Source organism: Sebastes fasciatus, chromosome 11, assembly GCF_043250625.1.
Source record: "Sebastes fasciatus isolate fSebFas1 chromosome 11, fSebFas1.pri, whole genome shotgun sequence".
Lineage (NCBI taxonomy): Eukaryota > Metazoa > Chordata > Actinopteri > Perciformes > Sebastidae > Sebastes > Sebastes fasciatus.
Genome location: NC_133805.1, coordinates 31,790,803 through 31,804,772, shown reverse-complemented (window position 1 = coordinate 31,804,772; position 13,970 = coordinate 31,790,803). Strand labels below are relative to the sequence as shown.

Here is a 13,970-nt window from a genome sequence, read left to right as displayed (position 1 = left end):
TCGCTGCCTCTGCTGTCCATCTGACTGATTTCTTCATTAATCAGCTCTACAGAGACCAGCTACCTTTCTGACATTACAGTTTGTAGTTGCAGCACATTCTCCTAACATGATGTATGCCTGCAACTCTGAACAATATTTCATTTATGATTTATGTCATTGTAATACTGCTATAGTAGGTTTTTATTTAACCCAAAGACTGCAGCAGGTCACACTGTTGTTAGCTACATGGCTACAACAGAATGGAATGGAAATGTCCTTGCCTTGAATTTGACACTCAATTAGCACAAAATGACAAAGTATATTCACACTAACTTATATCTGCATCACTTTGTGTGTGTCACCTCTGATTTAAATGGACCTTAGTTGGAATACTTGTAAGTTTTCTTTAACGTTATAGTACTTAACCAATGATTTATGCATTACATAAAGAGGCTTTTGCTGTTTGACTAGATATTTTGTGATGAGATTAAAAACAATAAAATAAAATTAGTTTTTCTCACAAGCCTCCATGGTGGACGCAGAATGCAAAAACGTAAAAAATTCTTGAATATTAAATTAATATCAAAACATACAATTACAAACTTTCAAACCCCTAATAGGCTACTCTATCAAAAAGTAAGCATAAGCCAAATATACTTTTCTGTATACTCATCAGTATAAGCCAAGTATACTTAAAGGGACTGTTTGTAAGAATCAGAAATTGCTTGTTAACAGCAACACCTGTGGTCGTTAAGTCAACAAGTCAACGCGCTTGTGCTCGCTCTACATAGACATGAATGAGCATCGCTCAACACAGTGAGGCGACACACGTCATCTAAAACCCCAATCTCACTCTATATTTCAGCTGCTTGGCAGTAATGTTAGCTGACCAGACGAAGGTTTCTCCATGAATCAATGCTGATCCTAGTGTTGGCTTTTCCTGCCTCAGCCTTCCGACCGCGGATGGAGGGAACAGGGGAGACACCGGAGTTTTGGTCGGAGACGATAACGTTTCTCTCTGCGGAGCCCCGTCACTTCACAAGACACGGGAAACCTCTGTTGGTCTGGAGGAGCTGCAGCAGTTATTTCTGCACAAACACGGCCAACACTGTTTAACAGACGGGCTTCACTAGATAGAACTTTGCGGTTTTGGTGCTTCCGTGTAGTTTGTGTTGGAGTCTGAGTCTGAACAGCGTAGCCACACGCGAGCGCGCATGAGACACCGACCCGCAATGATTTATATGTGTAAGAATTTAACAAAATTATACTTAAAGGTACTGTTGTTAAGTATATCTCTGATAAGTACAAAAAAAATTAACTGAAAGCATACTCTCTTTTTTTAAGTTTAAAAGAAGTCTACTAAAACTTGAATAAACTTCTTTTTGGTAAGGGATGGCAGCCAGGAAGTTAGCAAGTCGCTAACCAGAGTGATGAGGCAGTACATGAATAAACGTCAGCCTTAAAGAAAGAATGTGACATTTTGGGGAATATACTTTCTTGCTGAAAGTTAGATGAGAGGACTGAAACCACTCTCATGTCTGTACGCCAAGTATGGAAACGGGGGCAAACCGTTAATCTGACTTTGTCCATAGGTAACAAAACCTGACTACCAGCACCTGTAAAGCTCACGAATTAACATGTTATTTCTCGACTGTTTAGTCTGTACAAAAAGTAAAATAGTTAATCAATATAAGTGGCAAATCGGCGAGTTTTCCCTTTTTTTTTTTTTTTACAGATTAAACAAACAAAATACAAAGTCACACATATTGAGACGATGTCCCACATTTTCATCGGCTCTAGTTTTAAAAAGTCAAACCGCTGCAGGACGGACGCTTTTTTAAAATCTGGCTTTTATCCAATGGCTGCAAAGAAAGCATGGAAGACTGTCATCACGGAGCTGTGTTTGCTGTCAAAATGAGCACACATGGGTCAAGTGCAGGTTAACATTTCACCGTCTTTGCTACGCTACGCCCAACGGAGAAAATTGCAAGTCACTGCAAAGTCACAAGCTACGCAGATTTAGGCGGAATATGATGGAAACAAAAAGAAAAGCTGCTACAACAAAGACTGTGAAACTACTTAGAAGTATTCATAAGCTGGTGGAAGATTCTCAGAGTTTTCTGTGAAATTTGCCAGTTATTTTTCAATTTCAAACAGGGGGAATACAACATGAAGCGACACAATTCATGTGAGTCTCACAAGAAACGTGCGGCTCATAAAGCGATGTGCCGATCTACGGATGCATTCGGGCAAAGCATAGAGATGTTACGTGATAAGGGGCAGAATAGAAATATTTATTATTTAAGTTAGATGAAACAAATTATTAAAAGAATTCTTTGAAAAAACAGATGAAATTGAACATTGAACATTTGCATGAAAGCACCACAGCTTTGACAGTGGAAGTTTTCCTCATTGATTTCAGCATCTGGCCGTGCTCCAGGCTGCGCCGCATGGTCTCAGCCAGGAAAGGGACGCTCGGCTGCCTCTCTGTCCCGCTCTGTGTCCATCAACGGCAGCTTAAGTGTTTTGGCAACGGGTCCGCACACTCAGCACAACTCTCTCATTGGTTCATCCATTATTAATGAAGAGTCAAAGGCTCCTGATGACTGTGATTATCTCCTCAGGATGGACTGATCCCTGCAAACCAGCACTACTAAACACCACATCCACTGTAAATATGACTGTGGTAGTGCAGGAAAATTAGCTGTAATGAACCTGAGTGCTGTTCATTTTTACATCTATTATGGACTTGTGTAACAGTACTTAAGGTGGTACTGTGACACACCATTTAAAAATTAATGCAGTTTTACTGTCCGTTGTTTGACCCTATCTATATTGAATAGATAACTTTGTATCTATATATACTGTTAAACTATCGAACAACAATGGAAGATGTCTCTGTATCTGACATTGATTTTTCTCAACAACCGTTCATCCAATCAACTTCAGACTTGCCGGATGTATTACTGAGGACCAAAGGAAGTGCAGTGTCGAGTGTGAGCTTAGATGGCGACCACTGGCTCTGTAAAGTGAAGCCAATGCGGAATTGCCTTAAAGGTCACCTATTATGCAAAATGCACTTTTCCATGTCTTTTAAACATCAATATCTGTCCCCAGTGTGTCTACAGGCCACCATAGTATCATAAAAGACCATCCTCTCTCTTTTTCTCCTCCTCCGTTTGTCCGGAAATGGGTGCAGAAAAAAAATTCGCTTTTTTCCTTGTATCCTGACGTCATTAGAGAATGCAAGTCACGTGAGGGTTTCCTGGTCGAACCAGAGAGAACCTTCAGTAGCTGACCCCGCCCCACAGCGCGTCACTGTCTCTCCTCCTCAACCGAACTTGAGCAAAGTAGCTCCTACAGTTAGTCTGCAAGAACCAGCAGAACAGGCTTCATGTACTCCCATCATCTAAATATAACATGTTCATTCACAAAGGCTTTATGTAATTACACTGTTTAAACAGGTGATATTTATATATTATATATATTTGATGTCATGCATGTAGAAGAGTACAGGTAGTAAATAGTGACTTGTAAGCAACACAACACATTTCTGTTTCACAGTCAAACTTTATTTGAGTAGACAGATGACAATATTAATTATTCACAGCATTTGTAATCATCTCACCTGCAGTTATGTTAACATGGTACAGGAGAAAGTCTTCAGCTCTGGTAAACTATGGTAAGCTAAGCTCCGGTGGTCTGTAGTCATGGTAACACAGAGACAGCTACTACTGTAAATAATATACCATTACTCTGATCTTCCATACATTTATCTTTTAGCAGAAATAATGAACTGACTACTGTTTCACATCTTCTATTTTCCACCCTGATGGTCGCTGTGTTTACACACCGTGTCATAGCGGTAGCATGTAGCTACATGCTAACGGGTTAGCTACATGCTACCGGGTTAGCTTTGTATCTCCATGTAAACAGAGCCATCTGCTCTCAGCTGTCTGCTCTCAGCTGTCTGCTCTCCTCTGGGATGATTCTGTCGGTCATTTCTCACAGATGGATCTGTAAAGACAGACGTAAAACAGAGTGTATGTTTACGGTTTACAGAGTTGATGCATGAGGTAAACACTGAGTTAACTAACAGAGATATAAACAGCATTATTTACCTGAGAGAAACCGTCAGGAAAACCTGGAATCTGGACCGCAGATGTTCATCATGTGTCGCCGATTTCTGATCAGATTCCTCCGGTAACGTGCGCTGGGTGAAGTTTCTGGTTTATAAACTTTAAAGTGGTTTATAAACTTTATTCTAGCTCCTCTCTCTCCACTCGTCTCTCTCTCTCTAGAGAGAGAGAGAGAGAGAGAGAGAGAGCTTCTCCGGGAGGGAGGGGGAGGGTGACGCTGTTGTTGAGGACGTTTGATTGACAGAAAACGCTGACCAATCAGAGCAGAGTGGGAGGAGACAGAGGCTACAGACACAGAAATCAGCACTTTTGGAAATGGGCTGAAACAGAGGTTATAGAGACATGCTGGAATGCATGATCTGATTGTTTTTTTGAAAAAAAAACTTCAGAGACATGGTTTGGAGGTGTCTGAGACCTATAATAACTAGTTTAAATGGAGTATAATATGTGACCTTTAAAGCTTACATTCTTTCTAACAGCCAGCAGGGGGCGACTCCTCTGGTTGCAAAAAGAAGTCTGGTTGTATAGAAGTCTACGATAAAAGGAGCCTACTTCTCACCTGATTTATTACCTCAGTAAACATTGTAAACATGAGTTTATGGTCTCAATCTCTAGTTTCAATTCTTCTTCAATACAGCATGATATGGTAAATGGACTTGCATTTATATAGCGCTTTTCTAGTCTTCCGATCACTCAAAGCGCTTCACTACATGTCAGCATTCACCCATTCACACACACATTCATACACTGATGACAGAGACTAACATGCAAGGTGCCAACTTTCCCAATCAGTATCTAATCTAAATCGAACCACCGACCTGCTCTACCCTCTGAGCCACAGCCGCCCCCATTGATGTTCATTTATAAATGATGGTCCCCTTTAGAGTACAATAGACCATAAAGCAGCGGATGCTTTAGCGCAGGGCTACCTTGTGATTGACAGGTCGCTACCGCAACGTTGTCAACGTTTTTGTCTTACAACTTTAACCCTGTTTTCAGTTCATCAAAGTTGATGGTAACATTTTGGTCACCTAAAAATGTCTTATTCAGTGTTCAGTTGTACTTAGCTCCACCCTCTCGTGTCACGATTGCAAAAAAACAAGATGGCGAGGGCCAAAATGCTAAACTCAAGGCTTCAACATGGCAGTCCACAAACCAATGGGTGACATCATCGTGGTGACTACGCCCACTTCTTACATAAAGTCTTCGCTTGAGATCCACGGGACATATTTATTAGTAGTGTGTTATGTACACACTGTGTAGTGTATTGAGAGGGGGACCCCACTGTTACATCGTCAAACAGCATGCTTTGATTTATACGTGTAAGAAGTTACAAACAGTCCCTTAAAGCTCTGATCGAGTGGTTTCTCTCTGTTGAGATTGAATGCTAACATTTAGCAAAAGAGTGAAGAGTGGGTGAAACACATGTTCTGTTTACTGTGAATTCATTTACATATGTACTGTATACACATGTACTGTATTTTCTACAGTTGTTTGTGTAATCTGTATTTGGTTTGTTTCAGAGAGTTTAACTAAGCCATAGCTACTTGCTGTTTGCCAGAAACAGCTGAGAATGTGTCAACCCGTCACTTGAATAGGTTATGTGTATTCCAGAGAAAGTCATGTTTACATACTTGTTAAATACATTCCAGATTAACTTTTCAGTGAGGAAACACCACCCCATAGACTCACCCCTATGCTGTCCTCCTGTCTGTACTGTTTCCAGTTGTGTCCCGTGTCGCTGAACATCAGCAGGTACGACGTCAGCCAATCAGAGCTGCCGTAGCGTCCCTGAGTAGCGACGGCGGTGATCTTGGTCCGCTCGCCCAGGTCGAGCTCCAACCACTGATACCTGTCTGAGGTGAGAGGAGACCAACCTCCAGCTCCTGCAGAGAGAGAGAGAGAGAGAGATATTGATATGTTATATTTCAGTCTATGAGGCATGTATGTGCTGAGGGATGAATAGCTTGACCTTTAAGTCTTAGCTAACGACACATTTTGTTGGTACCCATCAAGCACATTTTTGTGAAACGCGTAGTTTAAAACCCATTTCAGTGCCTTAATTGAACACAGTGTGTTTAGCTTGTTGTGCTGGAACAGATGATAAGTTTCCTTCCAAGACACGTCAGGAGTTTTTTTAATGTAGAAAATGTAATTTAAAAGATGTAATGCACTCAGAATGATGCTGCATTAAACAGTTTCTTGATATCTGTTTTGGACATGGCACAGGTTGGAATTGCATGAGTCCATTTGTCTTCATAAATCAAGAGAAGACGTTCATCAGAGTGAAAGCCTCTGCCAATTCTGAGCAATTTTCCAATTTACAAACCTTGCAGCCTCCACAGCTTTTCATGCTGGCTAGACATTTGTCTTAAGACATTCTTTTTAATGAGACAATGAAATGCTGTTTAGCAGGCTTCCTGGGCAACAGACTTTCTTACTTATTCCACTCACCTTGTCAGCACACAAATACACCATTATGCATGGTTTCTAACATTCATTATTAGGGCTGCCAGTTGATTCAAATATTTAATCGTAATTAATAGCAAATTATTCGCACATTTTTTAATCTGTTCAAAATGTACCTGAAAGGGAGATTTTTCAAGTATTTAATACTCTTATCAACATGGGAGTGGACAAATATGCTGCTTTATGCAAATATACTGTATGTATATATTTATTATTGTAAATCAATTAACAACACAAAATAATGACAGATATTGTCCAGAAACCCTCACAGGAACTACATTTAGCATGTTTAGCATTATATTTTCTCGTGTTAGCATGCTATCATTTGCTAATTAGCACCACACACAAAGTACAGCTGAGGCTGTGAATGTCATTAGTTTTGCAAGTAATCTGTCATAAACCAAAGGATGAATACAATGTTTGACCTCATGGTGGCGCTAGAAGTCTGGGGATCACCAAAGTCAGTAAGATTAATTCTCCGGCGACCACGAATGTCTATACACAATTTCATGGCAATTATCCATCCAGTAGTTGGTGAGATATTTCAGTCTGGACCAAAGTGACCAACTGGCCAACTTCCATAGAGCCACGCCACTAACGTTGCTAAAAACCCACCTTTGGATACCAATCTCATCAAATTGAAGCCCCAGATGAAGCATATGATGTTTTTTGATGTTTGTGAAACATTTTCTACTCTCAAATGTCCTGACATGAGATCCTACACCTGCATCTTCTTTGACCTCATCGCTCAGGTGTTTCACTGGATTTAGTTCATGACAAACAAGTTTACTCCACACATATCTAATGTATTGCATTTCCAAAACAAAACATCATCAATAAGAGGTTGCGGTAAAATTTATTGATTCATTGCACAGAATCCTTGACTATTACCGTCCTTTGCCAAATATAGCATTGCTAAGAGGCTGTGGTGTGATCTATTGATTAGCTGTACAGTTTGCTTGCAGGTCTGGATCCTTTGCTGTATAGAATAGCAACATTAGGAGGTTGTGGTGCCAAGCATTGATTAGTTTTACATTACCCCTGCGGCTCTGCATCCTTTCCCGTATTAAATATCACCAATAAAGAGCAGTAAGTTGTAACATATTGATCAGTTGTATTCTAGGTCAATAGGTTCAAAAAAATAAAAAGAGGGTTTGGTGAAAGAAACACTGATACGTTTTGAAAAAGTATAGTATTGCTTCGTGGCACATTACGTTGATAACAATGTGTCTTATCTCAAAGCACTTTCAATAAAGGCTCTGGTGTTATTGATTCACTGTATACAAGCTCCTCGTCATTAAATGTGTCTGTTTTCAGACAGAGAGACAACTGTTTCAAGAGAGTGTGTGTGTGTGTGTGTGTGTGTGTGTGTGTGTGTGAATGCGTGCGTGCGTGCATGTGTGAATTAGGTTAAGGTTAGGATCAGGGTTGGGTCAGGCATTTAGTTGTGATGGTTAAGGTTAGGTTAAGGGGCTAGGGAATGCATTATGTCAATGAGTGTCCTCACAAAGATCGAAGTGCAAGGGTGTGTGTGTGTGTGTGTGTGTGTGTGTGTGTGCGTGTGTGTGCGTGTGTGTGTGTGTGTGTGTGTGTGTGTGTGTGTGTGTGTGTGTGTGTGTGTGTGCGCGTGTTGGAAAGTGCTTTGTCAGGCCAAAGCGACTCCTCAGAGCTCAAACGCCAGATGGACGATTCTGAAGGAGGAGGCTGCTGACCAGTGTCCCACTGAGCACACACACACACACACACACACACGCACACACACACACACACACACACACACACACAAATAAATAGCACAAGCAACATTTAATACAGAGAAAGCGAGAGAGGGAGAGAGACTGCACACACACACACACACACACACACACACTAACATTGGGAGTCAATGAGCTCTAACAGCATTAAAGAAAACGAACAGACAAACAAACATTGTAAATGTCACTTGTCCTCATGTTACCATGCTGTTGTCTGCTTGTTGTTGCAGCAGCAGGAAGCTAACATTTTGAAACAAAGCAACAAACAGAATTCATCATAAGTCTCCAGGGGACAGTACTGAGCTGATCAATTTTGGTATAGGAGCTGAGGGCAATGGGATGCCTGTGAGCCTAGGAAGCCTTTCTGCTCCACAAATCCATCACAAAAGAATCGTCTGTAAGACATTTTTTTGTGTTATTTGTGTGGTTCAGCAGTCGGCCAAACAGCTGATGTCATATAGGTACAACAAGCATGGACAATCAGGAGGTGTTGAGACTTATTAACTAATATCGAGTTGTAAAATGAGAGTTTCACCTTCAAGCTCAGCTTCCTCGTCACAATGATTTTCAAGTACGATGCCTCCATCAGTACTGATACTGAACCAATCTGGCTGTTAATCCCACTCTCAATTTGACCCTACTTAGTCCCCAAAGTATTTCAACTCACTTCATGTGGGGCTGCCAGTCATTCCCAACCTGAAGGGGACAATCCGCCATCTTCCAACAGAGTAATATAGGGTCAGACTTGGAGGGGCTGACACTCGTCCCAGCTGATTCATGTTCAGCAGCAAATATGGAAGTCCCAGTCCGATGGGAGCGAACAAAATAACATATTGTTGCTAGGGCTGTCAATCGATTGAAATATTTAATCGCGATTAATCGCAAATGAATCACATATTTTTTAACTGTTTTATAATGTACCTTAAAGGGAGATTTGTCAAGTATTTAATACTCTTATCAACATGGGAGTGGGCAGATATTATTGCTTTATGCAAATGTATGTATATACTTATTATTGGAAATCCATTAGAAACACAAAACAATGACAGATATTGTCCAGAAACCCTCACAGGTACTGCATTTAGCATACAAAATGCTCAAATCATAACATGGCAAACTGCAGCCCAACAGGCAACAGCTGTCAGTGTGTCAATGTGCTGACTTGACTATGACTTAGTATAAAGTGGGCATGTGTGTAAAAGGGAGACTCGTGGGTACCCATAGAACACGTTTTTATTTAGATATCTTGAGGTCAGAGGTCAAGGGACCCCTTTGAAAATAGCTATGCCTGTTTTTCTTTGTCAAAATTTAGCCTAAGTTTGGAGCGTTATTTAGCCTCCTTCGCGACAAGTTAGCATGACACGGTTGGTACCGATGGATTCTTTAGGTTTTCTGATACATATGATGCCAGTATCTTCACTCTAGCTTTAAAACTGAGCCTGTAACAACCTACGAAAGGTCGGCGGCCCGTCAGGGTTTTTAAGCGGTTTATTAAAAATCACAAGTTGCGTTAACGCATCAAGGAAATTAGTGGCGTTAAAATTAAGTTGTGTTAATGCATTATTATAAAGTTAACTTTGACAGTCCTAATTGCTGCATATAGGGTCAGGAGTTGAGAAGTTGAGAATAAAGAAAACAGCTCTTACATCTGTTATACAACCACAGGATGGTTCTTAATTAAGTGCCCTGGCACCCCGTATTCTCACACTAACTGCCACAAGATATTCAGAGACACATGGTCATCAGCCTCCTCCAAGGTTTTGGACAAACTGGGCAAACTTCCATGACCCCGCAGTGTTCTTGCAAGAGTGCTCAATCGTGGCACGGCCAGGACACAATTTGCATTTGTCCTCCTGAATCTGACATTGTCAATCCACTAGAGCCTCCTTTCCAGCACCCTGGCACTGCTCAGCTTTCCCAAGACACTGAAGAGTGTCAAGCTTGCTTGTACAGTTGGCACGCCTTTAGTGCATACAGTCCGTGCTGTCAATCGTTTTGGGCGCTGCACGGATGTCCGCATAGGGGTCCGTGCAAACTTGCAGACTTGGGCAAATAGTGAAATTTCCTTCATTCCAACAACTGAACCTTCACAGACTCACAGCTTTCAGAGAGACCCACAAATACCATGAAACTGCAATGCCAATTGGTTCAGCTCCACGTCATTTGCTTCTGTTTTGCAATGTGTCCTGAGGCTCTCTTCTGTAACATGTCCAATAAAGACAAAATGCCAAAAAAAAAAAAAAAAAAGTATTAAAAGGTAAAGTTTTACAGGATGTTTCATGGTAAATATTTGGTCCAGTGTATCTGAAGTACTGGAATCTAGTGGTAGCAAAAGGTCAGTTCTGTTGCAAAAATACCTGGTAAATGTTCTTGAGATTGATATTTCGTTTGGTATTTTGATTATGGTTAAATCTATCTTATTTCTTTATGTATGTGTTGAAGTAATACTAGTTTCGGCCCACCTTCAGTGTGGGCAGTGGGATTGCATAATAAACAATCTGTGTATTCCCTCACTTTGTCTCTGAACATTGTGTGGTGGCAGGCAGAGGAGAAAAGCTCAGCAGCGAAAAAGAATCGGTGCCTGATCTTTAAAGAGCTAAATGGCAAAGTTAATAAGCACTTGACTAACAGACGTGTCCAGTGACAGGAGAACAGAAAAGAGCAGCGATTTGACCTTTACTCATGAAGATTAGACTGGGGAAGGAAAAGACAAAGAGATGAGAGAGAGGGAAATGACTCCGGTATGAGAGGCCTTACCAAGATTTACTGTGTCCACCCTGACAGATATAATTGAAACAGAAGTGAGGCGATGGCTGATGGTCCCAACACTTTTTGTCACGGCTGTCACTTTAAATCAAAGAGATCTTCCTTGTTTGTTTCTGCCCCTATAGTGTCTGTCGAGGAACCGACTCCTATAAGCCGCCGAGAAATATGGTTAAGCTACAGTTAATGACAGTCAGGAGCTGTACAGTATAATGATGGACAACATAACAGCTCCCCAAAAAGTGAAGCCAAAACATCTCAATGGCCCCCTGGTGGCTGGCTGCAGTATAGGTCATAAATCCCGCCCCCTTCATGTTAGTGGATGGGACATGGGCCAAACTAAAAATTGCACGTCACATATTTTTTTTCCAAAAGATGGTTTCTGTCATGTTAGGTAGTTCTCATCACAATGATGTATGTTGAAGTGTTCATTTTTCTGATAAGTTTGGTGTCAATTAGTTATTTGATGCTATAAAAAGGGGGTTAGACGTCATGATTGACAGCTGTGATTGACAGCTGCTCTGAGTGAAGTAGTCGCGGAGCCGGAGGCTTGAGAATTGTACGTAGAGTAGGAAAGTCGAGAAGAGATGAAACTTTAACTTTCAATAACTGTGAGTTTGACCACTTGATGCCTAATCCTGATATATACTAGTGTGTTGTCGTGGTTACAGTATGTCATAGCATCATAACCTTCACATGTATGCCACCATGGCTTTGCCGTTGTCATGGTGACACCTGCCCTGTCTGCCTTTCTCCCCTATTCAGCCTCAGATTCCTCCTCCCTTCCCTTCCTTTGCCAGTCACCTGCCCACACCTGAACCACACCTGTGCTTAGTTCCCTCATTAAGTCTCGATATATATATATATATATATATATACGAGGCCCTTTCACTCTTCCCTCTGTCAGAGGCTGGTATGCACCAATTTGAAAATGTAATTACAGATCCAGCCAACAGTGGCTACAGAAATACCACATTAGAGACCGTTAAAACCATTTTTGGTCGGATTGGGCTGCTTATATTCTCTCAGACGAGTTTGTGATGCCAGAGGAGATTGTTGATAGCATAGTCAACATGAAGCTGAAGGCCCAGTAATCTCCTTTACTGCAAATTCAAGACATTTTTTATTCCATTTCTGTAATTGTCTCTTTGTATCTGTGGATGAAAGAATGTAAACATGATTATTATTTTTTTGGGGGGGGGGGGGTGTTGTTAAAGCACAATGCGGCATGATAATGTACAATAAATCCAGCTGGTGTTGCAGTGGTGAAATATGATGCTGAACTACAATTCACGTCCTACGAAATCGACCTTTAAGTCCAACACATACACACAATTCCCATTGTCAAATAAGTGATGTTATTATGATAAAATATGATATACAGGGTAAACTTTCAATTTATCTTGGAAGATGAAGGGCCTAATCTGTTTCAAAAAACAAAAAGTATAAGCTAACTTGAGGTGGGTTTACTGCTCTCTTCTTCCCTGATACTTCAGTAATCCACTTCACCTGTAAGGGCTCTGACACCTGAAACCAACTCAATTTGTCTCCCTGTTGTTATCAGAGCAGTACAGGTAGTGTATGTAACAGGTGAGGATAAGAGCCGGTCAGGCTGCACAGCTCTCCTTCTGCTTTACTGTTGAAGGGAAACCAAGCTTGACGTGAGTCCGCTCTGCACAGCAGCTTCACTATAAGGAACAGATGGATGGATAGAGTAAAGAAAGGACTGCTGAATCATTAATAATGCACCGATATTCCACCTGACAGGTACAGAGGACAGACAGGAACATACAAAGAGAGAGACATGAGTAAATTGAAGAGTCAAGCGGAATGGAAAAGGCCGGACAGGCGGAGGAAGAGGCGAGGTAGACGGGTGGCTGAAAGGAATAGAAAAGAGACAGGTAACAGGCAGACTGTTTTTTATATACAGGCCTGGAGTGAGAGCTCATAATTTGCATGAGAATACCAAGCCTGGATGGTAATTTCAGCAGCCTGATAACATGTCAGACGGACAGAGAGCCTAATGGGCCCGATGCAGCAGGAGGCTGGGAGACATCGGATGTCTCCTGCAGGCAAAGTACAACACATTTCCACTCGAGTTCCAAGTGTAACATTGGAGCTTTACAATTAAGTACATACTGAACAGACCACATGTAAATCAATACTTGATTAGTTGGCAATCCATACACACAACCAGAAGAGGTTCCAATTAAAGTTGGATTCCACTTTTAAACCCGTTACAAAGTGATTACTGTGGCGCAATAATTGCTTTTTAAAGTCGATTCCAGCATAATTGCAGCGGCATCGCTGATAATTGTCAATGTTGCCTGACAAAAAGAAAACATCAAGACTGCTATTAACATGTGGCGGGAAGACAGAGCTGGCTAAATGAGTTCTTACAGATGAAAATGTGTCTCGCAGAGGAAGTGAAAATTATGATTACAACAGAACACAGTCTTTAAACGGAAAGAACAGAAGACTATTTAAAAGATTATAATTTAAAACAAGGAGGACAGACAGATGGGGAAGGAAAAGAAATGGAGAGAATAAAAAAGATGCTTGGGGTGAAATTAAAGATAAAAGGGGAAAATGGGAAATCAAAATGAAGAATAAGACAGACTGAGGATCTAAACAGAGCGGTGGGGAGCCCGACATAGTGAGTCAATCATCCTGCAGTTCTCGGTGAAAGAGACATTCATCTCCAGTCAGCTGCCTGCCTGAGATTTTCAGACAACCCTGGGCCCAGATGTAAAAATGATGTGCGTGCACAAAATATTGAGCGTTCCACCTTTCAAAAGAAACTGCTATGTGTAAAAGAGACTATGTGGGCATCTCACAAACACATTTATCACTGCCGAGCTGTGTG

The 13,970-nt window shown here is 41.2% G+C and overlaps 1 protein-coding gene across 2 annotated transcripts in view; it reads right to left on the bottom strand.

Moving 5' to 3' along the window:
* Positions 1 to 13,970, bottom strand: part of LOC141777743 (contactin-associated protein-like 4) — a 149,309-nt gene that overhangs the window by 91,401 nt on the left and 43,938 nt on the right. For both annotated transcript variants that reach the window (XM_074652265.1, XM_074652264.1), the window contains exon 3: positions 5,811 to 6,004. In XM_074652265.1, coding sequence (XP_074508366.1) covers positions 5,811 to 6,004 — 194 coding nt within the window. The remainder of the gene's footprint in view (positions 1 to 5,810; positions 6,005 to 13,970) is intronic.